The 25,642-nt window shown below is 41.6% G+C and overlaps 1 protein-coding gene across 1 annotated transcript; it reads left to right on the top strand.

The window, feature by feature from the left end:
* The first annotated feature begins 887 nt into the window (after positions 1 to 887).
* Positions 888 to 25,365, top strand: tm2d2 (TM2 domain containing 2). Its single transcript, XM_064947437.1, is given in 6 exon segments — positions 888 to 971; positions 6,415 to 6,743; positions 8,330 to 8,408; positions 8,608 to 8,656; positions 8,659 to 8,713; positions 22,985 to 25,365. Coding segments are annotated over 6 exon segments (747 nt in total). The 3' UTR covers positions 23,136 to 25,365.
* The last annotated feature ends 277 nt before the right edge of the window (positions 25,366 to 25,642 follow it).

The raw sequence follows: 25,642 nt of genomic DNA, 5'->3' as shown, positions 1-25,642 counted from the left end.
TTCCGCAAATGCTCGTGTGGCAGGGTCGATTTCCGTGCTTATAAACCCAGGGTCATTACATTATACTGAACAAAAATGTAAAGGCAACATGTAGATTGTTGGTCCCATGTTTCATGAGCTGAAATCAAAGGATGTGCGTATGACCACAAGCTTTTCTGAAATAAAAGATCCCAGAAATGTTCCATATGTGCAAAACGTTGGGGGTGCTGAGAAGTATTTCTGTCTTTAATAAAGCCATTTTTTGGGGAAAAACTAATTCTGATAGGCTGGGCCTGGCTCCCCAGTGGGTGGGCCTATGCCCTCCCAAGCCCACTCATGGCTGCGCCCCTACACAGTCATTTGAAATCCATAGATTAGGTCCTAATGAATTTATTTCAGTTGACTGATTTCCTTCTATGAACTGTAACTCCAAATCTTTGAAATTGTTGCATGTTGCGTTTCTATTTTTGTTCAGTATAGCATAGACACTTCTAGTTGCATCAATCAAAGCAGTGGAGCGTGGCCAAATCATTCATCTTGGGGCTACGGGGGGAGCGGGATTGCTAAGACATGTTTAATGAAACTGGGGTCCCCTTGATCTCCCTCATAATGTAATGAGCACTACATTATTATTTTTTTGCAACACTGTCAGTCAATTCTCATTGCTTTCACACATAATGCAAATGCATAAGCACATTTTTTCAAAACAGTAAACACAACTCTCTACAAAAGATGCAAAAGTCAGCTGAGTAAATCATGTCAAACAAAATTAAAACATTTGGTCACGGCTGATACAAATTACTCCCATTAATATGAGCCTCTTCTGCATGTGTGCAAAACCTTTTTTTTGCACAACGAGTCCTTATTCATGCATAAATGAGGTCACCTCTGATATACTGTTTGCACGAATGGACCAAGATGCAGAGGGCAAGGACAAAGGAGAGGTAGAGGGGCCCATAGAGGAAGATCGCTCTCAATTCAAATGGAAAAATGTAAAATAGTGTAAAGCCTTTTGTTTTTGGATATTCATGCTCTTGAGTGACATTGGTCATCTTTGGTAAAATAATTTTATGAAAACAGAATATAGCCCATGCTGTGAAATGTGTGCTTGCCTTTTATGGTGCGTACTATAATTATAGAATCAACAAATGGCACAGACATATGCAAGCGGGTTATGTTAGGGTATATTGATAGTTGTAGTTAGTATTTATTGGGTCATTGTGTAACGCTTGATTGAAATAGCTTTTCATTATATAACAATGTGTAGCTTTTGATGGGAGGTAGTTGATTTTGTGTCATCATTTAAAGTTTTGAAAGTTAATGCATTTTGCAAATTAGATGTGTCATTTATGATGCCATGATATGTGCCGGCATTGATTGTGTGTTATGATCCCATATACTGTTGAAATTTGGATGAAATGTCCTAGGCATGTTAGTGCAGTATATTGAGATGTGTGATTTACAACAGTCAGAATGGCACCCTCATTAAAATGACAATTGAACAGGAAAAGAGGTATGCTTAGATAACCTATGCAGAAAAATATACTTACAATTTTTTTTTTTTTTTTAACATTAGGCATAATGATTATGGCTCTAGATTGCAGGAAAGCTGGTTCGGGTGTTTGAAGAATTCTCCAACTTCCAGGCCAACCATCCTCTTGTACTTCAGACCTCCTATAAAATAATGGGTGCGTGATGCTCCTGCTTAGAGGTAACCCAACTTCAATTCCCCGCGTCTCTGCATGTCCGCAATATTGTAACAAATAGTATCAATTATTCCTCATTCGCTATCCCTACATTGTTGTATGACACTGATGGGACTTTTGTGCACTTGTAGTTACTGATTGCTGGATACAGTCTATGCAATTGCACACATTTATCTTCTGATGAAAACCAAGTGTTATATTCTGTGAACAAAACACTGAACAGTGAATTTTGTATTCACTGATGAACGGGAAAGGGGGATACCTAGTCAGTTGTACAGCTGAATGCCTTCAACTGAAATGTGTCTGACATATATATTTAAAGTTCATAAAAAAGGGGTCAAAGATCTGCAACTCAGTTACAAACGAAAGAACAATGATCAGAAGTTCTGTAAAATGTACAGTATTTGATCATTGCTGTTCTGCAATAGATACAGTTGAACTCGGAAGTTTACATACTGTACACTTAGGTTGGAGTCATTAAAACTCGTTTTTCAACCATTCCACAAATTTCTTGTTAAAATCGGTTAGGACATCTACTTTGTGCATGACACAAGTAATTTTTCCAACAATTGTTTACAGATTATTTCACTTATAATTCACTGTGTCACAATTCCAGTGGGTCAGAAGTTTACATACTGTATACCAATTTGACTGTGCCTTTAAACAGCTTGGAAAATTCCAGAAAATGATCTCATGGCCTTAGAAGCTTCTGACAGGCTAATTGACATAATTTGAGTCAATTGGAGGTGGATCTGTGGATCTACTTCAAGGCCTACCTTCAAACGCAGTGAGTCTTTGCTTGACATCATGGGAAAATCAAAAGAAATCAGCCAAGAACTCAGAATGTTTTTTTGTAGACCTCCACATGCCTGGTTCATCCTTGGGAGCAATTTCCAAACACCTGAAGGTATCAATTTCATCTGTACAAACAATAGTACGCAAGTATAAACACCATGGGACCACACGGCCGTCATACGGCTCAGGAAGGAGACGTGTTTTGTCTCCTAGAGATGAACTTACTTTGGTGCGAAAAGTGCAAATCAATCCCAGAACAACAGCAACGGACCTTGTGAGGATGCTGGAGGAAACAGGTACAAAAGTATCTAAACTCAGCAAAAAAAAGAAACGTCCTCTCACTGTCAACTGCGTTCATTTTCAGCAAACTTAAATGGGCTGCACCAGATTTGCCAGTTCTTGCTGTGAGATATTACCCCACTCTTCCACCGAGGCACCTGCAAGTTCCCAGATATTTCTGGGGAGAATTGCCCTAGCCCTCACCCTCTGATCCAACAGGTCCCAGATGTGCTCAATTGGATTGTGATCCAGGCTCTTCGCTGGCCAGGAAATCATGCACAGAACGAGCAGTATGGCTGGTGGCATTGTCATGCTGGAGGGTCATGTCAGGATGAACCTGCAGGAAGGGTACCACATGAGGGAGGATGTCATTGCACAGTGTTGAGATTCTCTGCAATGACAACAAGCTCAGTCCAATGATGCTGTGACACACTGCCCCAGACTATGACGGACCCTCTACCTCCAAATTGATCTCGCTCCAGAGTACAAGCCTTGCTGTAATGCTCATTCTTTTGACAATAAATGCGATTCTGACCATCACCCCTGGTGAGACGAAACCGCGACTCGTCAGTGAAGAGCACTTTTTGCCAGTCCTGTCTGGTCCAGTGACGGTGGGTTTGTGCCCATAGGCGACGTGGTTGCTGGTGAGGACCTGCCTTACAACAGGCCTACAAGCCCTCAGTCCAGCCTCTCTCAGCCAATTGCAGACAGTCTGAGCACTGATGGAGTGATTGTGCGTTCCTGGTGTAACGCGGGCAGTTGTTGTTGCCACCTTGTACCTGTCCCACAGGTGTGATGTTTGGATGTGCAGGTGTTGTTACACATGATCTGCCACTGCAAGGACGATCAGCTGTTCATCTTGTCTCCCTGTAGCGCTGTCTTAGGTGTCTCACAGTACGGACATTGCAATTTATTGAACCTGGCCACATCTGCAGTCTTCATGCCTCCTTGCATGCCTAAGGCACGTTCACGCAAATGAGCAGGGACCCTGGGCATCTTTTTTTGTGTGTTTTTCCGTAGAATGGCCTACTTCGTGTCCTAAGTTTTCATAACTGTGGCTTTAATTGCCTACCGTGTGTAAGCGGTTAGTGTCTTAATGACGGTTCCACAGGTGCATGTTCATTAATTGTTTATGGTTCATTGAAAAAAGCATGGGAAACAGTGTATAAACACTTTACAATGAAGATCTGTGAAGTTATTTGGATGTTTTACGAATTATGTTTGAAAGACAAGGTCATGACAAAGGTATGTTTCATTTTTTGCTGAGTTTATATATATAATTTTCAGAAAGCGCATATTTTCTTTAGTTCTGCAAGAACTGGCAAATCATGCACTGCTGTCCTTAATGCAGCTGGTGGCCACACCAGATACTGACTGTTACTGGTGATTTTGACTCCCCCTTTGTTCAGGGACACATTATTCAATTACTGTTAGTCATATGTCCGTGGAACTTGTTCAATTTATGTCTGTTGTTGAATCTTATGTTCATACAAATATTTGACACATGTTAAATTTGCTGAACCCCCCCCCCCCCCCACAGTTGACAGTGGGAGAACATTTATTTTTTTGCTGAGTTTAAATAGATATATAGTGCTGTTAAGGTAATCAATGGATTATGGAAGTATAGCATATGGATCAGCAGCTCAGACATCTTTAAAAAAAAAGAAGCTAGATGCACTATTGTAAAGTGGCTGTTCCACTGGATGTCAGAAGGTGAATTCACCAATTTGTAAGTCGCTCTGGATAAGAGCGTCTGCTAAATGACTTAAATGTAAATGTAAATGTAATCCAGGCCAAAGCCCTGTCGTGGAACAATGCAGGTAGAGTTGGGAGAGATGCCGTTAAAGTTGAGACAACAGCTAGCTATGACATATTGGGTAAATCTACAAGGACAGAAGGCTACACATTCTACAAAAAAAGGTGCACATACAGTGTACTAGGAACATGAAAAAAAATCTGAATACAAGCTTTGGGTGGATAGGCAATTGCATGGTAAGAGAGATGGGGTTGTTTGGGAGGGAGTTTAGCCCTTCTGTAGTTCTTCCTGCTATCCAACCTGGGTTTCTCTGTGACTTGGTGAGGTTGGACCCAGGTGCAGAGAAGAGACCAGATGAGGAATCAATAGTTAAGGATAAACATAATACTTCACTGCGAAACCGTAACAGAAGGATCACAGTAACACTGACAAACCATACAAACACAAAGTCTCAAAATCACTCCGGAGACATATGCATACAGCACATACTTTAAGCTTCAGCAAAATAACAACAACCACACACCTCTTTTAACAGGGAAATAATCAAAATGAGTAAATAGGACACACCCGAGTGTCGTTAATGTCTCTAGGACGGTCTCTGCCCCCCTCTGGTGACAGGTGGAACCATGACATTCTCCCTCTGCCAGTGATAGATCTAGGGTTGCCTGAGAGGAGTAGATTCATTTGTAAGCGAACATTTAAGAACACAATACTATGCTTTCTTGAATATATTCAATTATGGATCTAAGGACCCTAAAACAGGGAGGACAGGAGCATATTTTAGTGTTCCTGAGTTTAAGGTGGCAGTGACAAAAAGAGCAACTGATAATTTACACAATTAAGTTGCTGACCATACGTTTAGCTGCAGGGTGGGTGGAGGAGGTGAGGCCAGAAAGGGTAGTCATCTGCTCTGACTCCTGTGCAGCACTGATGAGCTTAAATTCATGTGTCTCAGGGCAGACATGATGTATTGTATGTATTGTATGTTGTTTGCAGTGCTTGTATAGAGTGAAACTGTTGGGGTATTTGTTATGTTCCTCTGGGTACCAGCTCACGTGGGAGTGGAGGGGAATGAGGAAGTGGATATTATCGTCAAACAGGCTCTTAAACATCCTCATGTTGAGATGGAATTGTCAATCAGTAAAGCAGAGGCCAAGGGGTTAATAATAACAGTGGTTAAAAATAAGTGGCAAGAGTTGTGGAACGGGGAGAGAAAGGGACACAATCCAGGAAAAGGTGGGGAGGTCCTCCGGCTGAGAGAGAAGGGAGGATAGTGTAGTCACAAGCCTGGGACTGGAACACACAAGGCTAAATATAACATTGAAATTGGTGGAGAAACAACCGACTGGGAGGTGTGATCATTGTCAGGAGGAGATGGAGACAGTGAAACATTTTCTATTTCAGTGCCAGAAATATGCGAGAGAAAGGGAGTGATTGTTATTAGATTTGAGGAGTAATGGGGTTGAAGAGTCAGGATTAAGTGAACCTGCTGGGGAAATCTGACAAATCTTCAGCGATGTAGTATTTTATTATGTATGTCGTTTCCTTTGGGAGACGAGATTATTGGGTAGGATTTAGACCTTCACTGTCTCTGGTTCACACTCCAGTCCAATTGGTGGCGGTAATACACTTTAAAGTTGGTTGCCAACTGCGATATAAAATCCACATAAATTTTTGAAGAATCAGCGCTTTTGATGACGTCACATCCAGTTTCTTCCCAGCTGGATAAAATAACATAACTCATATTTGAATAAACTATGAAAAAAGATTGTATGCAACATTAATCAATGTAATCTATCTATATTAACCAAACTATCTGGCAGGATACTGGTAGATAGCAATAAAATATGATCAGTTCTAAGCTAGTTCTAACGTCACAGCTAGCTAACGGTTAGTTAGTCATTGCTTGCTGACGTTTCTCCAATCCAATGGCGCAACAAGCAAGCTATAGCTAGTAATAGCCGCAGTTCAACCAAGGTTGAGAAGGTGGCTAGGATTTCGGTCTGCTACATTCTTCTTTGCGGTCAAGTTATCTTGCTACTAACAGTGTTGCTTTTGCAATGTTTGGAAGGAATACACCAGACACATCCGGAGAGAGCAACAGCTGCATTCAGTGAGCAGCCACAGGATAACGTCACGTCGTATCATATCATACCAGTTGAATGCGTGAGTTATACGGAACTATATGAATATAGGCCCCCGTCGCCAGTTGTATTCTGCAGCCATCTGTAAGTATAACATTTATACACTAAACAAATAAACGTAACACGTAAAGTGTTGGTCCCATGTTTCATGAGCTGAAATAAAAGATCCCATAAATGTTCCATATGCACAAAAGTGTTGTTTCTCTCAAATGTTGTGCACATATTTGTTTACATCTGTGATAGTGAGCATTTTTCCTTTTATCAAGATAATCCATCCTCCTGACAGGTGTGGCATATCGAGAAGCTGATTGAATGGTATGATCATTACACATATGCACCTTGTGTTGGGGACAATAAAAGGCCCCTCTAAAATGTGCCATTTTGTTACATAACACAATGCTAGAGGGAGTATGCAATTGGCATGCTGACTGCAGGAATGTCCACCAGAGCTGTTGCCAGAGAATTGAATATTAATTTCTCTACCATAAGCTGCCTCCAATGTCGTTTTAGAGAATTTGGCAGTACGTCCAACCGGCCTCACAACCGCAGACCATGTGTAACCACGCCAGCCTAGGACCTCCACATCCGGCTTCTTCACCTGCGGAATCCTCTGAGACCAGTCACCCAGACAGCTGATGAAACTGGGTTTGCACAACCAAATAAGTTCTGCGCAAACTGTAAGAAAGTGTCTCAGGGAAGGTCATCAGCGTGCTCGTAGTCCTCACCAGGGTCTTGACCTGACTGCGCCATAACCAACGTCCACGAGAGTTGTTGCCAGAGAATTGAATGTTAATTATTATACCATAAGCCATCTCCAAAGTAGTTTTAGAGAATTTGGCAGAAGGTCCAACCGTCCACGTGTATCTAGTTGTGTGGGTTAGCAGCTTGCTGATGTGCCCCATAGTGGCGATGGGGTTATGGGTAGGCATAAGCTACGAACACAATTGCATTTTATCAATGGCAATTTGAATGCACAGAGAAAGCTTGCCAAGATCGTGCCATTCATCCACCACTATCACCTCATGTTTCAGCAGGGTAATGCACAACCCCATGTTGCAAGGTTCTGTATGCAATTCATTGTCCTAGATCTTCCATGGCCTGCATACTCCCAGACATGTCACCCATTGAGCTTATTTAGGATGCTCAGGATCTACGTATACGACAGCGTGTTCCAGTTCCAGCCAATATCCAGGAATTTGCACAGCCATTGAAGAGGAGTGGGACAATATTCCACAAACAACAGCCTGAACAACTCTATGTGAAGGAGATGTGCCGCGCTGCATGAGGCAAATGGTGGTCATACCAGATACTGACTCGTTTTCTGATCCACATCCTTTGAAAAAAATAGTTTTAAAGGAATCTATGACCAACAGATGCATATCTGTATTACAAGTCATGTGAAATGCCTAGATTAGGGCCTAATGAATTTTTTTAATTGACTGATTTCGTTATACGAACTGTAGCTCCGTAAAATCTTTGAAATTGTTGCATATATTTTTGTTCAGTGCCACAAAAAATTGCTTTGAGACTGCTCTCGAAGTTGGTCTGTGACCTCTTGCTTTTTTTTGAGTGTCTTAGCACCCTGTTTGCCCAGCCCATTTTCTAACGTGGTACACAAAAATAGACAGAATACACATTTAAATGTTTCCCTTTTCTGTCGGCATGTGAAGACTTGAGTTCATACCCTGTCAATATCCAGTGGACCATGCACAGAACTCCACTGCCATTCTGGAGATGGGACATCGTTGTTAGAAGGTATGTCAAACCGTAGTGGATAGGCCCTCTCGCTCTCACTCAATCTGTGTGTGGCTTTCTATTCTGCTAGTACATTGACTAGTCAGTCAAAAACAGATGTGCAAACTGGCACGGTTGAACATCGTTTCGATTTCTGTGTGTGAACATTGTGTGATTTCATCTGCTATTCAACTAAATCACCACCTTTGTTTAGTTTGGAGTGCAGGTACACAAAGATGTGAATCACACACCAGTCATCTGCACGACATTGAGTGCGCTGGACCCAGGGAGTTCCTGAGAGGGAATGAGCCGTGCATCAAGTAAGGGAGAATCTAGCTGCTGTACTTGACTGCAGTTTCTGACAAGCTCATCAGTCATTGTTTAATTGTTACATGATGATAGTCATTCCCAGTTTACGCTACTGAGACACCTGCCTGACTTCATCATTCAACAGATTTGAAATACCTGCTTGGAGGTCAATGCTATATATCAGAGTTGTTCAATTCTGGTTCATGAGGGCCGAAAAACTTACAGTTGAAGTCGGAAGTTTACATACAACTTAGCCAAATACATTTAAACTCAGCTTTTCACAATTCCTGATATTTAATCCTAGTTAAAAATTCCTTGTCTTAGGCCAGTTAGGATCACCACTTTATTTTAAGAATGTGAAATGTCAAAATAATAGAGAGTGATTTATTTCAGCTTGTATTTCTTTCATCACATTCTCAGTGGGTCAGAAGTTTACATACACTAAATTAGTGTTTGGTAGCATTGCCTTTAAATTGTTTAACTTGGGTCTAACGTTACAGGTAGCCTTCCACAAGCTTCCCACAATAAGTTGGTTTAATTTTGGCCCATTCCTCCCGACACACTTGGAGTAACTGAGTCTGGTTTGTAGGCCTCCTTGCTCGCACACACTTTTTCAGTTCTACCCACAAATGTTCCATAGGATTTGGGTCAGGGCCACTCCAATACCTTGACTTTGATGTCCTTAAGCCATTTTGCCACAACTTTGGAAGTATGCTTGGGATCATTGTCCATTTGGAAGACCCATTTGCAACCAAGCTTTAACTTCCTGACTGATGTCTTGATGTTGCTTCAATATATCCACACAATTTTCCTACCTCATGATTTTGTGAAGTGCACATGTGCACATGTCCCTTTTGCAGCAAAGCACCCCCACAACATGATGCTGCCACCCCTGTGCTTTACGGTTGGGATGGTGTTCTTCAGCTTGCAAGCCTACCAATTTTTTCTCCAAACATAACGATGGTCATTATGGCCAACAGTTCTATTTTTGTTTCATCAGACCACATTTCTCCAAAAAGTACGATCTTTGTCCCCATGTACAGTTACAAACCGTAGTTAGGCTTTTTTATGGCGGTTTTGGAGCAGTGGCTTCTTCCTTGCTGTGCGGCCTTTCAGGTTATGTAAATATAGGACTTGTTTTACTGTGGATATAGATACTTTTGTACCTGTTTCCTCCAGCATCTTCACAAGGTCCTTTACTTTTTTTCTGGGATTTATTTGCACCAAAGTACATTCACCTCTAGGAGACAGAACGCGTCTCCTTCCTGAGCGGTATGATGGCTGCGTGGTCCCATGGTGTTTATACTTGTGTACCATTGTTTGTACAGCTGAACGTGGTACCTTCAGGCGTTTGGAAATTGCTCCCAAAGATGATGTTGTTGATTTTCCAATGATGTCAAGCAAAGAGGTACTGAGTTTGAAGGTAAGCCTTGAAATACATCCACAGGTACACCTCCAATTGACTCAAATGATGTCAATTAGCCTGTCAGAAGCTTCTAAAGCCATGACATAATTTTCTTGAATTTTACAAGCTATTTAAAGGCACAGTCAACTTAGTGTATGTAAACTTCTGACCCACTGGTATTGTGTTACAGTGTATTATAAGGGAAATAATCTGTAAACAATTGTTGGAAAAATTACTTGTCATGCACAAAGTAGATGTCTTAACCAACTTGCCAAAACTATAATTTGTTAACAAGTAATTTGTGGAGTTGTTAAAAAACTAGTTTTAATGACTCCAACCTAAGTGTGTAAACTTCTGACTGCAACTGTATACTTTTTTGGTGTCTACCTGGTAGTTAATTGCACTCACCTGGTGTCCCAGTTCTGAATTAGTCACTTATTAGGAGAGGATGTGGTCACTGAATGGTTTGATAAGCATGAAAATTATCCAAACCAATGGTCCCCAAACTTTTTTCTCAAGATCACTTTGAGTCAAAAGGCAAACTGATCTACTGCTCAGATTTTTACATTATTTTTGTAAGCCTATGCAACATTAACCAATTCTGTAGTAATGAGGTTTGTGCAGTAGGCTATAAGCCCAATAAATTATCTCTGCATATTGTCTATACTTGAATGGTCCGGACAATTTTGTTCTTAGCCTATTTAGAAATTGTATAGAATTTGTTTTTAGGTATAGAATCACACTGGTCATAGATCATTTCAAATAAAATGTTGGTCACATACACATGGTTAGCAGATGTTAAAGCGAGTGTAGCGAAATGCTTGTGCTTCTAGTTCCGACCATGCAGTAATATCTAACAAGTAATCTAAAACTTTCACAACAACTACCTTACACTTGTGTGTGTGTGTATAAGGAATGAATAGGAATATGTACATATAAATATATGCATGAGCGATGGCCAAACGGCATAGGCAAGATGCAGTTGATGGTATAGAGTTCAGTATATACATGTGAGATGAGTAATGTAGGGTATGTAAACATTATATAAAGTGGCATTGTTTAAAGTGACTAGTAATACATTTATTACATCCAATTTGTAGGTATTTGAATCAGTATGTTGGCAGCAGCCACTCAATGTTAGTAATGGCTGTTTAACAGTCTGATGGCCTTGAGATAGAAGTTGTTTTTCAGTCCCTCGGTCCCAGCTTTGATGCACCTGTACTGATCTCGCCTTGTGGATGATAGCGGGGTGAACAAGCAGTGGCTCGGGTGGTTGTTGTCCTCGATGATCTTTTTGGCCTTCCTGTGACATCGGGTGGTGTAGGTGTCTTGGAGGGCAGGTAGTTTGCCCCCGGTGATGCGTTGTGCAGACCTAACTACCCTCTGGAGAGCCTTGCGGTTGTGGGCAGAGCAGTTTCTGTACCAGTCGGTGATACAGCCCGACAGGATGCTCGCGATTGTGCATCTGTAAAAGTTTGTTTTTGGTGACAAGCCACATTTCTTCAGCCTCCTGAGGTTAAAGAGACACTATTGCGCCTTCTTCACCACACTGTCTGTGTGGGTGGACCAATTCAGTTTGTCTGTGATGTGTACGCCGAGGAACTTAAAAACTTTCCACCTTCTCCATTACTGTCCCGTCGATGTGGATAGGGGGGTGTTCCCTCTGCTGTTTCCTGAAGTCCTCATCTTCTTGTTTTGTTGACGTTAGGTTGTTTTCCTGACACCACACTCCGAGGGCCCTCACCTCCTCCCTGTAGGCCGTCTCGTCATTGTTGGTAATCAAGCCTACCACTGTTGTGTCGTCTGCAAACTTGATGATTGAGTTGGATGCGTGCATGGCCAAGCAGTCATGGGTGAACAGGGAGTACAGGAAAGGGCTGAGAACGCACCCTTGTGGGGCCCCAGTGTTGAGGGGCAGTGGGGTGGAGATGTTGTTTCCTACCCTCACCACCTGGGTGCGGCCTGTCAAAGTCCAGGACCCAATTGCACAGGGTGGGGTTTAGATCCAGGGTCTCGAGCTTAATGACGAGTTTGGAGGGTACTATGGTGTTAAATGCTGAGCTGTAGTCAATGAACAGCATTCTCACATAGGTATTCCTCTTGTCCAGATGGGTTAGGGCAGTGTGGTTGCGATTGCGTTGTCTGTGGACCTATTGGGGTGGTAAGCAAATTGGAGTGGGTCTAGGGTGTCAGGTAGGGTGGAGATGATATGATCCTTGACTAGTCTCTCAAAGCACTTCATGATGACGGAAGTGAGTGCTGATAGTCGTTTAGCTCTGTTACCTTAGCTTTCTTGGGAACAGGAACAATGGTGGCCCTCTTGAAGCATGTGGGAACAGCAGACTGGGATAGGGATTGATTGAATATGTCCGTAAACACACCAGCCAGCTGGTCTGCACATGCTCTGACGCAGCTAGGGATGCTGTCTGGGCCGGCAGCCTTGCGAGGGTTAACACGTTTAAATGTTTTACTCACATTGGCTGCGGTGAAGGAGAGTCTGCAGGTTTTTGTAGAGGGCCGTATCGGTGGCACTGTATTGTCCTCAAAGCGAGCGAAAAGGTTGTTTGGTTTGCTCTGGGAGCAGGACATCGTGGTCTGCGATGGGGCTGGTTTTCTTTTTGTAGTCTGTGATTTGACTGTAGACCCTGCCACATTCCTCCCGTTGAATTGCGACTCTACTTTGTCTCTATACTGACGCTTAGCTTGTTTGATTGCCTTGTGGAGGGAATAGCTACACTGTTTGTATTCGGTCATGTTTCCGGTTGCCTTGCCCTGATTAAAAAGCAGTGTTTCGCTCTTTCAGTTTTGCGCGAATGCTGCCACCAATCCACGGTTTCTGGTTGGACTGTTTTAATAGTTGCTGTTGGTACAACATCACCGATGCAGTTGCTAATAAACTCGATCCCTGAATCAGCGTATACATCAATGTTGATCGACGCTAATCAATGTTGTTTGACTCGTTAATCATAAGGCATATACACCCCCGACCTTCTTCTTACCAGAGAGATGTTTGTTTCTGTCGGTGCGATGGGTGAAGAAACCAGGTGGCTGTACCGACTCCGATAACGTATCCCGAGTGAGCCATGTTTCTGTTGAAGGAATTTAATTCCTCTGTTTTAATTCTCAATTAAAATTAAACACACTGTCAATTCATAAGAATTTGTAAGACCCTTATTTTATAGGAATGGACAGAGCCCCGGTCTTAAAGTCAAGTCACAGCCTTTATTCAAGAGAGTACTGCCAGAATACAGGTTACCACAGGTTATAAACTGAAAATGACGTCATTAGTTCTAACACTACCCCGTGCCATCTCCGTTCCAGTACCAAGGCTGTGTTTCAAGCCTTCCCACATCCGTCTCCCTACCAATTTAATATAATTTACGAGTCAAGGTTTTCTTGTGTAGATAAGCATTCTAGCCAGTCTGATTCATTTGTACCAAGGAACAGACCGTCATTGTTACTAAACTCTTGACCACATTCACACACATTATTTTCAGTACTGGGATCAGATAAGAAAATTCATACATATACAGTAACATAATAGTATTCTGATTAGTACATCCTGATTGATATGTATACATATTTAGTCATTATAGATAAAAATTCCCTTAACAGTTTCTTTGAAACAGAATGTTACTATCTCTGATGTCTCTCTGGAAGGCAACCCTTGCTCGGATTTTGTCTACCTGTTGTCAAGAGACTGTACGTTGGCTGGTAGTATACTCGGGAGCGGTGGGCGATGTGCCTGACCAGAAAACCCCCCCCCGTTGCCCCTTCTGCGGCGCCGTTGTTTTTGGTCTCCTGCTGGGATCCGATCCATTGTCTTGGGTGGTGGACCAAACAGAGGATCCGCTTCATGAAGGTCGTATTCCTGGTCGTAATGTTGGTAAGTTGACGTTACTCTTATATCCAATAGTTCCTCCCGGCTGTGTGTAATGAGACTTAAGATTTCCTTGGGTAACAGTGTAAGAAATAATACATTGAAAAACAAAATACTACATAGTTTCCTAAGAACGCGAAGCGATGCGGCCATCTCTGTCGGCGCCTGAAGTGTCTGTTGTATTACTTGTGAGGCCCAGCTGAGTGAACATAATATACAGTACAAGTCAAAAGTTTAGACACCAACTCATTTAAGGGTTTTTCATTATTTTTATACTATTTTCTACATTGTAGAATAATAGTGAAGACATCACAACTATGAAATAACATCATAACAATCATGTAGTAACCAAAAAGTGTTTAACAAATCAAAATATATTTGAGATTCTTCAAAGTCGCTACCCTTTGACTTGATGACAACTTTGCACACTTGGCATTCTCTGAACCAGCTTCATGAGGTAGTCACCTGGAATGCTTTCCAATTAACAGGTGTGCCTTCAGTTAATTTGTGGAATTTCTTTCCTCCTTAATGCGTTTCAGCCAATTAGTTGTGTTGTGACAAGGTAGGGGTGGTATACAGAAGAGAGCCCTATTTGGTAAAAGACCAAGTCCATATTATGGCAAGAACAGTTCAAATAAGCAAAGAGAAATGACAGTCCATTACTTTAAGATATGAAGGAAGGTCAGTCAATCTGGAAAATGCCAATAACTTTGAAAGATTCTTCAAGTGCAGTTGCAAAAACCTTCAAGCGCTATGATAAAACTGGCTCTCATGAGGACCGCCACAGGGAAGGAAGACCCAGAGTTACCTCTGCTGCAGAGGATAAGTTCATTAGTTACCAGCCTCAGAAATTGCAGGTCAAATAAATCAGGGATGCAAACTAGACACCTTTTGGCGAAATTCGCCGTTTTGAATCATAAATAGATAACCTACGTGATTCGTGTAAATCCAATAAGAAAGTTCACTACTGGCTGTCAGCGAACAAGTGATGCGCGTTTGTGGTAATATTGGCTGTATCTGAAGAGACAACCAACTTGCTAGTTACAGCATCAGCATGCACTCTGTAAAGGCAGAGGAGAGTGGGCAGGCAGGTTGCCAGTTACAGCAGCGCGTCCCCAGAACAATAACGAAGAGATAGGTGAGAAGCCTGACCACAGAAACAGGGGTGAGAAGGTAACCGAAAGATGGGCTGGCATTTGGAAAGTTTGAGGTGATGGAGCAAGTGTGTTGGAACAAGAATTGTTAGCTTTGTTAAGTATCTTGCTAGCCAGAGAAATGTTGAGCAACATTAGCCAACTTAGCTGATGAAATAATTGAGTTTATGGTGTGAAAATTAGCTGGCTAATAAAGTCAGACAGCTAGCTAACGTTACAACATCAGATGATCTAACGTTAGTAACCTAACCAATTCGCTATAGTATTAACTGGTATACGACTCCTTGCCGTTTCTCAAGTTATGTTAGTTGCTTACTGGACCCTGGCAATATGTGTGTACTGTTAACTAGCTAATATACTAATGTTTTCCCTCTACAGTATGTGGTTAATTACCAGAATGAGAGAATTAGGTGAAAATGAGGCGTTGCTTGTTAAACAAGTGGATTCAGGGATCAAGTGTAGCTGGAGCTGGGCCTAGCTTAACTCTTGAAACTCCCCATCCCGGATCCGGGATTGTGACTAAGCCTCAGGCTCATTAGCATAACGCAACGTTAACGATTTCTGAAAATCGCAAATAAAATTAAAATAATGCGTTTGCTCTCAAGCTTAGCCTTTTCTTAACAACACTGTCATCTCAGATTTTCAAAATATGCTTTTGAACCATAGAAATTGACTAATTTGTGTAAGAGTATGCAAAGCTAGCATAGCATTTTGTGTAGCATGTAGCACGCAACATTTTCACAAAAGCCAGATAACCAAATAAATAAAATCATTTACCTTTGAAGAGCTTCTGATGTTTTCAATGAGGAGACTCCCAGCCACATACCAGATGCGCAGTGTTTCCTGAAAGCGTCTGTGTGTAGGAGAAATCGTTCCGTTTTCTACATTGCGCCTGGCTACCGAAACGAACCGAAAATGCAGTCACCTACAACGTGAAACTTTTCCGGATTAACTACATAATATCGACCGAAACATGGCAAACGTTGTTTGGAATCAATCCTCAAGGTGTTTTTTCACATATCTCTTCATTGACATGCAGTTCATGGAAGCTTGCTTCTCTCTCTGTGCCCCATGGAAAAATAGTGGCAGGTGACTTTTGCGCACCAATTTCGGCGCAGGACACCGGGCGGACACGTGGTAAATGTGGTCTCTTATGGTCAATCTTCCAACGATCTGCCTACAAATACGTCACAATGCTGCAGACACCTTGGGGAAACGACAGAAAGGGCAGACTCATTCCTCTTGCGTTCACAGCCATATAAGGAGATCATGAAAGACAGAGCCTCAAAAATCCTTGTCATTTCCTGGATGCCAAGTCATCTTGGTTTTGCCTGAAGCTCACGTTAAAGGGCACGCACAGAGAAGATATTTGTATTTCTGGACACGTCAGAGTGTTTTCTTTCGAACAGTAGCAATTATATGCATAGTCGAGCATCTTTTTGTGACAAAATATCTTGTTTAAAACGGGAACGTTTTTCTTCCAAAAATGAAATAGCGCCACCATAAGTGTAAGAGGTTAAGCTGGATGGCACTATAGAGGTGAAATGATCACAACACACTTTCCCTATTTCTCAATTTTTCCAATACAGTGGATAAAAAGGGGTATGCCACAAATGGTCTCGTGTCTGCTGGCACATTGTAGAACAGATGTCCACAGGCAAAACGTGTACAATGTAATAACGTGCAGTGTAGCCCAAAGATATTGCTTTTGTTGTGTTGAATTTGACAGTAAAGTGTGTGAGTGAGGGGGATAAAAAAAATGTATTCAGTGAATTATTTTTGCACACATGTAGGCTTGTGCACTTGATCGATGTCTACTATAGTGGCCACCTATAATACAGCAAAAATAGAATGCTTGTTTTGTTTAATTCTATTTCCACTTTAAGATGTTTTTTCCCCAAGTGCAATATTTAGATTGTGTGGGGTCTCAAGCGTTCTATGTGTGTATTGTTTTTGCTCAAGACTTGAGTGTCATTTGCAGTAAAGTCTAGGCAACAAATTACATTGGATTGTGTTCCTTTTTAGCTGTGTCAGGTTCACATTAACCACTTTTTTTATTGTATTTTACACACTGAGACTGATCATATAGATCATATTCTCTGTTGTTTAATTAGTTAACCTGCATTTCCCCCTCGCAGGGATTTTTTTTGCATGTGCAACAACAACAAAAAGGTGTCACCTTTTTGGGCCCTCACCAGTTTGCATCTCTGCTAAATGCTTCAGAGTTCAAGTAACATCTTAACATCAACTGTTCATAGGAGACTGGGTGAATCAGGCCTTCATGGTCGAATTGCTGCGATGAAACCACTACTTAAGGACACCAATAAGAAGAGACTTGCTTGGGCCAAGAAACACAATCAATGGACATTAGACTGGTGGAAATCTGTCCTTTGTTCACATTTGAGATTTTTGGTTCCAACCGCTGTGTCTTTGTGAGACGTGGATAAGGTGAACGGATGATCTCTGCATGTGTGGTTCTCACCGTGAAGCATTGCTGGTAACACTGATTTATTTAGAATTCAAGGCACACTTAACCAGCCTGGCTACCACAGCATTTTGCAGCAATACGCCATCCCATCTGGTTTGCGCTTAGTGATACTATCGTTTGTTTTTCAACAGGATAATGACCCAACACACCTCCAGGCTGTGTAAGAGCTATATGACCAAGGAGAGTGATGGAGTGCTGCATCAGATGAATTGGCCTCCACAATCAACCGAACTCAACCCAATTGTTTGGAATGAGTTGGACTGCAGAGTGAAGGAAAAGCAGCCATCAAGTGCTCAGCATATGTGGGAACGCCTTCAAGACTTGAAAAAGCATTCCAAATGAAGCTGGTTGAGTGCAAAGCTGCCATCAAGGCAAAGGGTAGCTACTTTGAAGAATCTCAAATATAAAATATATTTTGATAACACTTTTGAGGTTACTACATGATTCCATATGTGTTATTTAATAGTTTTGATGTCTTCACTATTCTACAATGTAGAAAATAGTAAACAAGGAAAAACCCTTGAATGAGTAGGTGTGTCCAAACGTTTGACTGGTACTGCATATTTTGTTTACTGGACTGATGCCTGGGTCTGATGGTCAGTCTGAGGTGGAGGGAGCAGTGTAGGGATGGGCGATTCACGATATCGCTTTTTCTTCTCTCTAAATAAGTTTTGCTGTACAATTTTAAAGGTCAAATACACTGCATTTTAAGTCAGCAATAATCTAATGAATTCAGTTATACTTAGGCTAAATCTAAGCCTTCCACAACCATAAGACCCACTAATATTTAAATTGTATCAAAACAGTTTAACATGCTTTTTTTTTTTTGCAACAATCATTGATCTGACTTTCAAGTCTGTATGGAAAATATTTTTTTTGTTTTGTTTCAAATTTAAATAGAACCATCCGTAACGCACATACACTAATGATGACTAAATTCTTGTAGCAGGCAGTTAAATTAAGTTCTCATCAATCTCTCAAGCCCATGTATTAGTTAGTGATTAGGTGGTTAATCTTTATATTTACATTTTAGCCAACTTGGATCTATTGACGTGATAATGCCTGAGAAGTCGGTGTTGTAGCTTATATTGGCACGGGGCGGCAAACCATGCCAATATATATCCTCCAAACACTGGCTTCCCGGGCATTATCACTTTTATACAACGTTTTACCAACATTTTTTAAAATTGAACCTTTATTTAACTAGGCAAGTCAGTTACGAACCACCTACTGGGGATTAGTGGGTTAACTGCCTTGTTCAGGGGCAGCACGACAGATTTTTACATTGTCAGCTCGGGGATTCGATCTAGCAACCTTTCGGTTCCTGGCCCAACTTTCTAACCACTAGGCTACTTGCCGCCCCAAATAATGATTGACCTATTTTCATTGAAGTTGTTTTTATGAATTTATTCATACCATTTCATCCTTCCACAAGATGTAATGGAAGGTTCGGTTGCCAGACACGCAACCCAGTCGTTCGTTGTAAAAATTCCATTGCCATACAGGCTGGAAACGTTCTTATCCCTTGCTTACTAGCTAGCCAACTATGGCTAACTTAGTCACGTCAAACAGTGCAGCCAGAATAACAACAGTAGCTGCATTTGTTTAAGCTGTTTTCTAGTGACATTTTAATTGGATACATCCATAAGCATGAGCTAATGAGGCACAATTTCACCCTGGCATAGAAAATGTGCTCACTCATCTGGACACTGTTGTTCAGAGGAGCTAGACAACAACACAGCTTAAAAGATCACTTCAACTGGAAGCTGGAAAGACTGCAAACTTGCTGCACTTTGTTTTGTTTGACCTTTTTTTAATTGACATTTCTTTGTATATATCCATAAAAATGCCAGATGATTCATGATTTAGACTGGCTGAGAAACGCTTCCTGTCTGTCTTGTCCTGACTCCCGACACGTTGATTACTATGGGACAGCTGGAGATTGAATTTTAATAATGAAATAATGTTGCAAATGTTGGAGAGACAGACAGTAGGGTTTATACAAATCAAATATCTGCTATTGAAAACTAAATGTTAGTCTAAAAGAAATGTGAGATAATGTCTAGATGCTTTTTATAGTGGAGCTCAAGTTCATAAATTGCCTGGCTGGGCTGATGACAGTGGATTGCGCAGTCAGATGGTACAGAGTAAATAGGCATTTTAACGACATAGACTTAGCCAGTGGTAAATTGTGGAATAGATACTGGCTGGAATGCGGTTTTAACCAATCAGCATTCAGGATTAGAACCACCTGTTGTATAATTGCTAGCTAACAAGGTTGAACAGTTGAAATGTTATGAACACACATCACTTCTGTTTGAAAAGCATGTTAGCATGTCCACTTTGTTCAGATGTTGAAATCAAGTGGCCTACCTTATTTCTCAGAATGAGAAGGAGTTGCCAATTCCTAAAATAATTGTTTTATGCTTATTGCACATTTATAAAAGACTAGATAGCTAGTATAACAGTCTTTGGCTGAAATGCTGCTAGTGGTATGTGGTACCCCAAGGACAAACTGAGCATTCATTTCCCAGAATCAATGTTCAGTGATACTCTTGTTTTAGTAGTGTCTGCTCTGCATGCAATTTGAGGAGTTGAGACACAAAAAGGGTATTGTTAGAAAAGTTATCACAGTAAAATAATGTCTCAATGTGTTTCGGTGTCCATATGACCGATTTTGTTGGACCAAACTTCAAATGCAAATAATGAGTTGAAACCGCTTGTCAGAGAGGAAGACGTGGTCTCTCAACTTGGTTGGTGTGAGAGACAGGTCAATGGGTTGGTGTGTGTAAGCCATAGAGGTTTCACTCTCGCTAAAATCTGTCCAAAATAAATCCAATGTGTTTCTATGGGCTTATTTTGGACCTGAGCTTGTCGCCTGCCTTCCCGCCTTTGGGACAACGGCTCCCATTGTTAGGGCCGAGACGTGCATCTCTTCATTATATACATCTCTGTGGTAAATGAGAGTTCCACACAGCACAGAGGAGCGAAGGAGATGAGACCAAAAAATACAACATGAGAACAAACACTCATAAAAACGAAAAACAATAACCTTGCGAGACAGGCATTTGGAATATCGCTCAAAACCATACATTAGAATTAATGCCATATCTCCTAGCCCTAGAGCAGTGGTGAGGTTGCCTCTCACCTGACTCACCGCCCCTCCACTCTCCCTCTGCTGAGAAAAGGGGAGACAGTCTTCTGGCTGATGGCGAAACTCATGTCGCACTGCATTATTTCTACCTCATGCACCAATTCCTGTTGTTAATCCTATGACTGGAGAAAGTAAAATATTCTTCCATATTCAAAAAGACACAAGCTGCAAATAATAAGAAAGCTAATCAGAACACTTTATTCTGCTCATTCATTGCAGCTGCAGCGCTGGTTGTGGCGTGAGTGGAAGTAGGCGAACGTACACTTTATGGCTTATAAGTGTTTTTGTATGTTTTGACAGTGCTGAATAACAACTTTAAACATGAACATACTCATAAAAACAGCAGCTCTTTGCTGTATATTCGTTGAGTCTCTCTCTAGTCATGGTTTTGAAATCTCACAGTATCATCTTTGCTGTGCGTTTTGAGGTTTCTTTTTACAGTCTATGGCTCAAGAAATCTGTGCAGACGTGGTGATCTGAGCTGTCTGATTGGCCAGCGGTATGCCTATAGGCGCACTTGATTTGCTCTCCGGGCCTGCTCTCCGGATGGGCGCAATTCTACCTTCAGACACATGAAATGGTTCAAAACAATGGGAACACTATCCTTCCCGGTGCTAAGGAATGTAATGTTGTTGTTTTTTTTACAGAAATGTTTGGTGATCGACTAGGAATGCCTTGGAGATAGAGCGTGATCGACTGGTCGAACGGTTTGTGACCACTGATCTAAACCATATGCCAAGGTTGTCTCGATCACCAGATCTCAACCCAATTTAACCCGTTATGGGAGATTCTGGACCGGCGTCTGAGACAGCGTTTTCAATCAACAAAATACCAAATTATAGAATTTCTCCTGGAGAAGGGTGTCACATCCCTCTGAGTTCAAGACACTTGGAGCATTGACACTGTTCTGGCAGCTCGTGGTGGCTCAACACACTAAGATACTTTATGCTGGTGTTTCCTTTATTTTGGCAGTTATATGTACATTTACTTGGGCTTGAAATGGAAGTTGTTTCAGAAGCTATCATACTTCTGTATATATAGTGTATGTGGACACCCTTTCAAATTAGTGGATTCGGCTATTTCCGACCACACCCGTTGCGGACAGGTGTTTAAAATCGAGCATACAACTATGCAATCTCCATAGACAAAGATGGAGATTGGACTCAGTGACTTTCAACGTGGCACCATCATAGGATGCCACCTTTCCAACAAGTCAGTTTGCCAAATTTCTGCCCTGCTATAACTGCCCCGGTCCACTGTAATTGTGAAGTGGAAACATCTAGGACCAACAACGGTTCAGCCGCAAAGTGGTAGGCCACACAATCTCACAGAACGGGACCACTGAAGTGTGCATTGCGTAAAAATCATTTGTGCAACGCTCACTAACGAGTTCCAAACTGCCTCTGACAGCAACGTCGGCACTAATTGTTCGTCGGGAGCTTCATGGAATAGGTTTCCATGGCTGAGCAGCCGCACACAAGCCTAAGAACGCCATGCACAATGTCAAACGTCAGCTGGAGTGGTGTAAAGCTCGCTGCCATTGAACTCTGGAGCAGTTGAAACGCGTTCTCTGGAGTGATGAATCACGCTACACCATCTGGCAGTCTGACGGACAAATCTGGGAAATCTTAATGCTACAGCATACAATGACATTCTGGATGATTCTGTGCTAACAGTTTGGGGGTCATGCTGTTTCAGCATGAGCCCTGTGCACAAAGCGAGGTCCATACAGAAATGGTTTGTTAATCGGTGTGGAAGAACTTGACTGGCCTGCACAGAGCCCTGACCTCAACTCCATTGACCACCTTCGGGATGAATTGGAACGTCGACTGCGAGCCAGGCATAATTACCCAACATCACTAAAGCTCTTGTGGCTGAATGGAAGCAAGTCCCCGCTGTTGGACCATTGCATCTAGTGGAAAGCCTTCCCAGATCAGTGAAGGCTGTTACAGCAGCAAAGGGGGGACCAACTCCATATTAATTCACATGATTTTGGAATGAGATGTTTGACGAGCAGGTGGCCACATACTTTTGGTCATGTGGTGTAGCTTCACCACTAGAGAGAATTATTTACAAACCAATATATGAATGACATTGGAAGTTCATAATAATGCGCCCCATTAGGAGACCTTTACATCACTTTTCATGGGCTCACCTGGCCATTCCTTCATGTTATTGACACCTCTCCCTTGTGATTTCAGATACGCTGGCCACTATTTCATCACCACTCTGCTGTATTCCTTCTTCCTGGGGTGCTTTGGAGTGGACCGGTTCTGCCTGGGGCACACAGACACAGCTGTGGGCATGCTGCTGACCCTAGGAGGCCTGGGCATCCGGAGGCCTGATGCCTAGTGACAACAGCAACTGGTGCACCTTCTACTGAGACCAGCAAGCATGGGTTGAAGACCTTTTCAGGTGGGTTTACATTGCAGAGATGCAGGCCGAATATTTACCTTTGCTTATTTGTGAATTACAGTTAAGAGCAGTTTTGACCAGGTGTTGGATGCCTTTCTATCCGATTCTCCTAGAGAATCTTGACACCTGACATGCTATCACTTTGTTTGCACATGCCACAGATGACCATTAATCGCACCATAATAACCAACGTGTCGGCCGTTAAACGCAATTTCCTCAGTCTTTTCTCTCACCATGGGAAAACGAGAAGTATGAGCAAATGATGTCTGGACCAGGGGCATGGTTGAGTGGCTGGCATGTTCGAAACCTTTTGCCTTCAGTAGGCTGCTATAGATTTCTCTGCTTTGTTTTGAAAGACTTTGGGTCGAAAGGTTAGACCACTGAACTGTTTTAAGCAAAGGAAATGGTTTGCTATGTTGTCTATATGAAAGCTTAAATCTATATGTTTCATTTATGCAATTGTATGCGTGCACAAGTTACACAACATCTACGATGTCCGAGGGTAATTTCACAACACATTTACTTGAAGAACAGTGCAGATGCAAAGTTTAACAGGATGACTGCCCAAACGGCACACACTGTCCTTCTGTTATCGAACTTTGCACCGCCACTGCTCTTCAAATAAATGTTTTTGTAAAATTGTCAGTGGGAGTTGTTAAAAGTAGTCCTTGTGCATCTAGTTGTATGGTTTGTTTAACTTTGCAATCATTGGATTTTGTTTTGACATTTTAAAGTGAAAAATCCAAGTCCCCCGACTCATTCTGTTACCATGGAATTGCCCATGACCATATGATGAAAATTGTAATAAAATAATAAATATATATGTTCTCGCTCATCACTGAAGCTTTGCAATGTTCTAAAGGATTCATTTGAGCTGTTCCCCTTTCATCGTACTACATGTTGATCATCTCTGCACAGTCCTTTTCTTTACATCTGATGTATACTAAAAGTACATAATATTGGATGTTGGCATTTGCACCCTTCCGTAGTGCTGGTTGCATTAGCCTACAGGGGTCACACCTACTGATACTGTTCAAATTGCATACATGTAATTCCAAATGTAGTTCTGTTGTGTTCATTTGAAAATAACTTCATGAACCAGAGGTTAAAGACACATTTAGGACCCTATATGTAATGCTGTTCATATCTACCCTCAATAATTCAATGATTGTTTTCTATTCCTTTGTTATGCATTGAAATGTTTGTCTTTTATTTATACTTTAACAGAAATATAACAACTTGCAACAATTTCAAAGATTTTTACTGAGTTAATGAGGAAATCAAATAAATAAATTAGGTCCTAGTCTATGGATTACATATGACTGGGCAGGGGTGGAGCCATGGGTGGGCCTCCAAGGCTCACTTGGCAGCCAGGCCCGGCCTCAAAAAGGCTTTATTACAGATAAATACTCCTCAGCCCCCCCCCAGGAGATCCCTCAGGTGAAGAGGCCGGTTGTCGAGGTCCTGGGCTGGCATGGTTACACGTGGTTGTTAGGCCGGTTGGACGTACTGCCAGATTCTCTAAAACGACGTTGGAGGCAGCTTATGGTAGAGAAATTAACATAATTATCTGGCAACAACTCTGGTGGACATTCCTGCAGTCAGCATGCTAATTGCACACTCCTTCAACTTGAGACATCTGTGGCATTGTGTTGTGTGACAACTGCACATTTTAGTGGCCTTTTGTCCCCAGTACTAGGTGCACCTGTGCAATGATCATGCTGTTTAATCAGCTTCTTGATATGTTACACCTGTCAGGTGGATGGATTATCTTGGAAAAGGAGAAATGCTCACCAACAGGGATGTAAACAAATTTGTGCACAAAATTTGAGAGAAATAATGTTTTTGTACTTGGATTTTTTAAAATTTCAGTTCATGAAACATGGGACCAACACTTTTTACATGTTGTGTTTATATTTTTGCACTACCTTATTGTCTTTTAAGTGATAGGCTACTTGAGTAAAATGACTGCCTTCTATAAATATGGACTGAAAGCTGAAATTGATACATTTGATATAATATTATGTCTTCCAAAATGTGACATTTTGGGAAAAAAGGTTGGCAAAAATGCATCTTCCTAGGTGTAATGTGAGAGAATGCAGACTGTGTTTGCCATCCCTGCACATCAAGTGTTTGTGGTTCAATAAAATGTTTGTTTGATTAAGTATTTCTATTTGAATCCTGTTCTGAATCTATGATTTGTTCAAAATGAACAATGTATGAGATGGGTCCTTTTTGTTCTGTGCCTGCATCCATCCATGCACTTCACGATTCATTGTGTGTCTGTATACCTGATGACCTAGGCTTGTTCAAAGCACAGAGATATTTTTACTGTGACATACAGGTAACTGCCAAAATAAAGGAAACCCCAAAATATTGTGTCTTAATAGGGCATTGAGCCAGAACAGCTTCGATGCACCTAGGCATAGATTTTTACAAGCGTC

The sequence above is a fragment of the Oncorhynchus masou genome, chromosome 1 (assembly GCF_036934945.1).
Source record: "Oncorhynchus masou masou isolate Uvic2021 chromosome 1, UVic_Omas_1.1, whole genome shotgun sequence".
Taxonomy (NCBI): Eukaryota; Metazoa; Chordata; class Actinopteri; order Salmoniformes; family Salmonidae; genus Oncorhynchus; species Oncorhynchus masou.
Note: the sequence above shows the minus strand (reverse complement) of the source record. Positions and strands in the feature narration are given on the sequence as shown.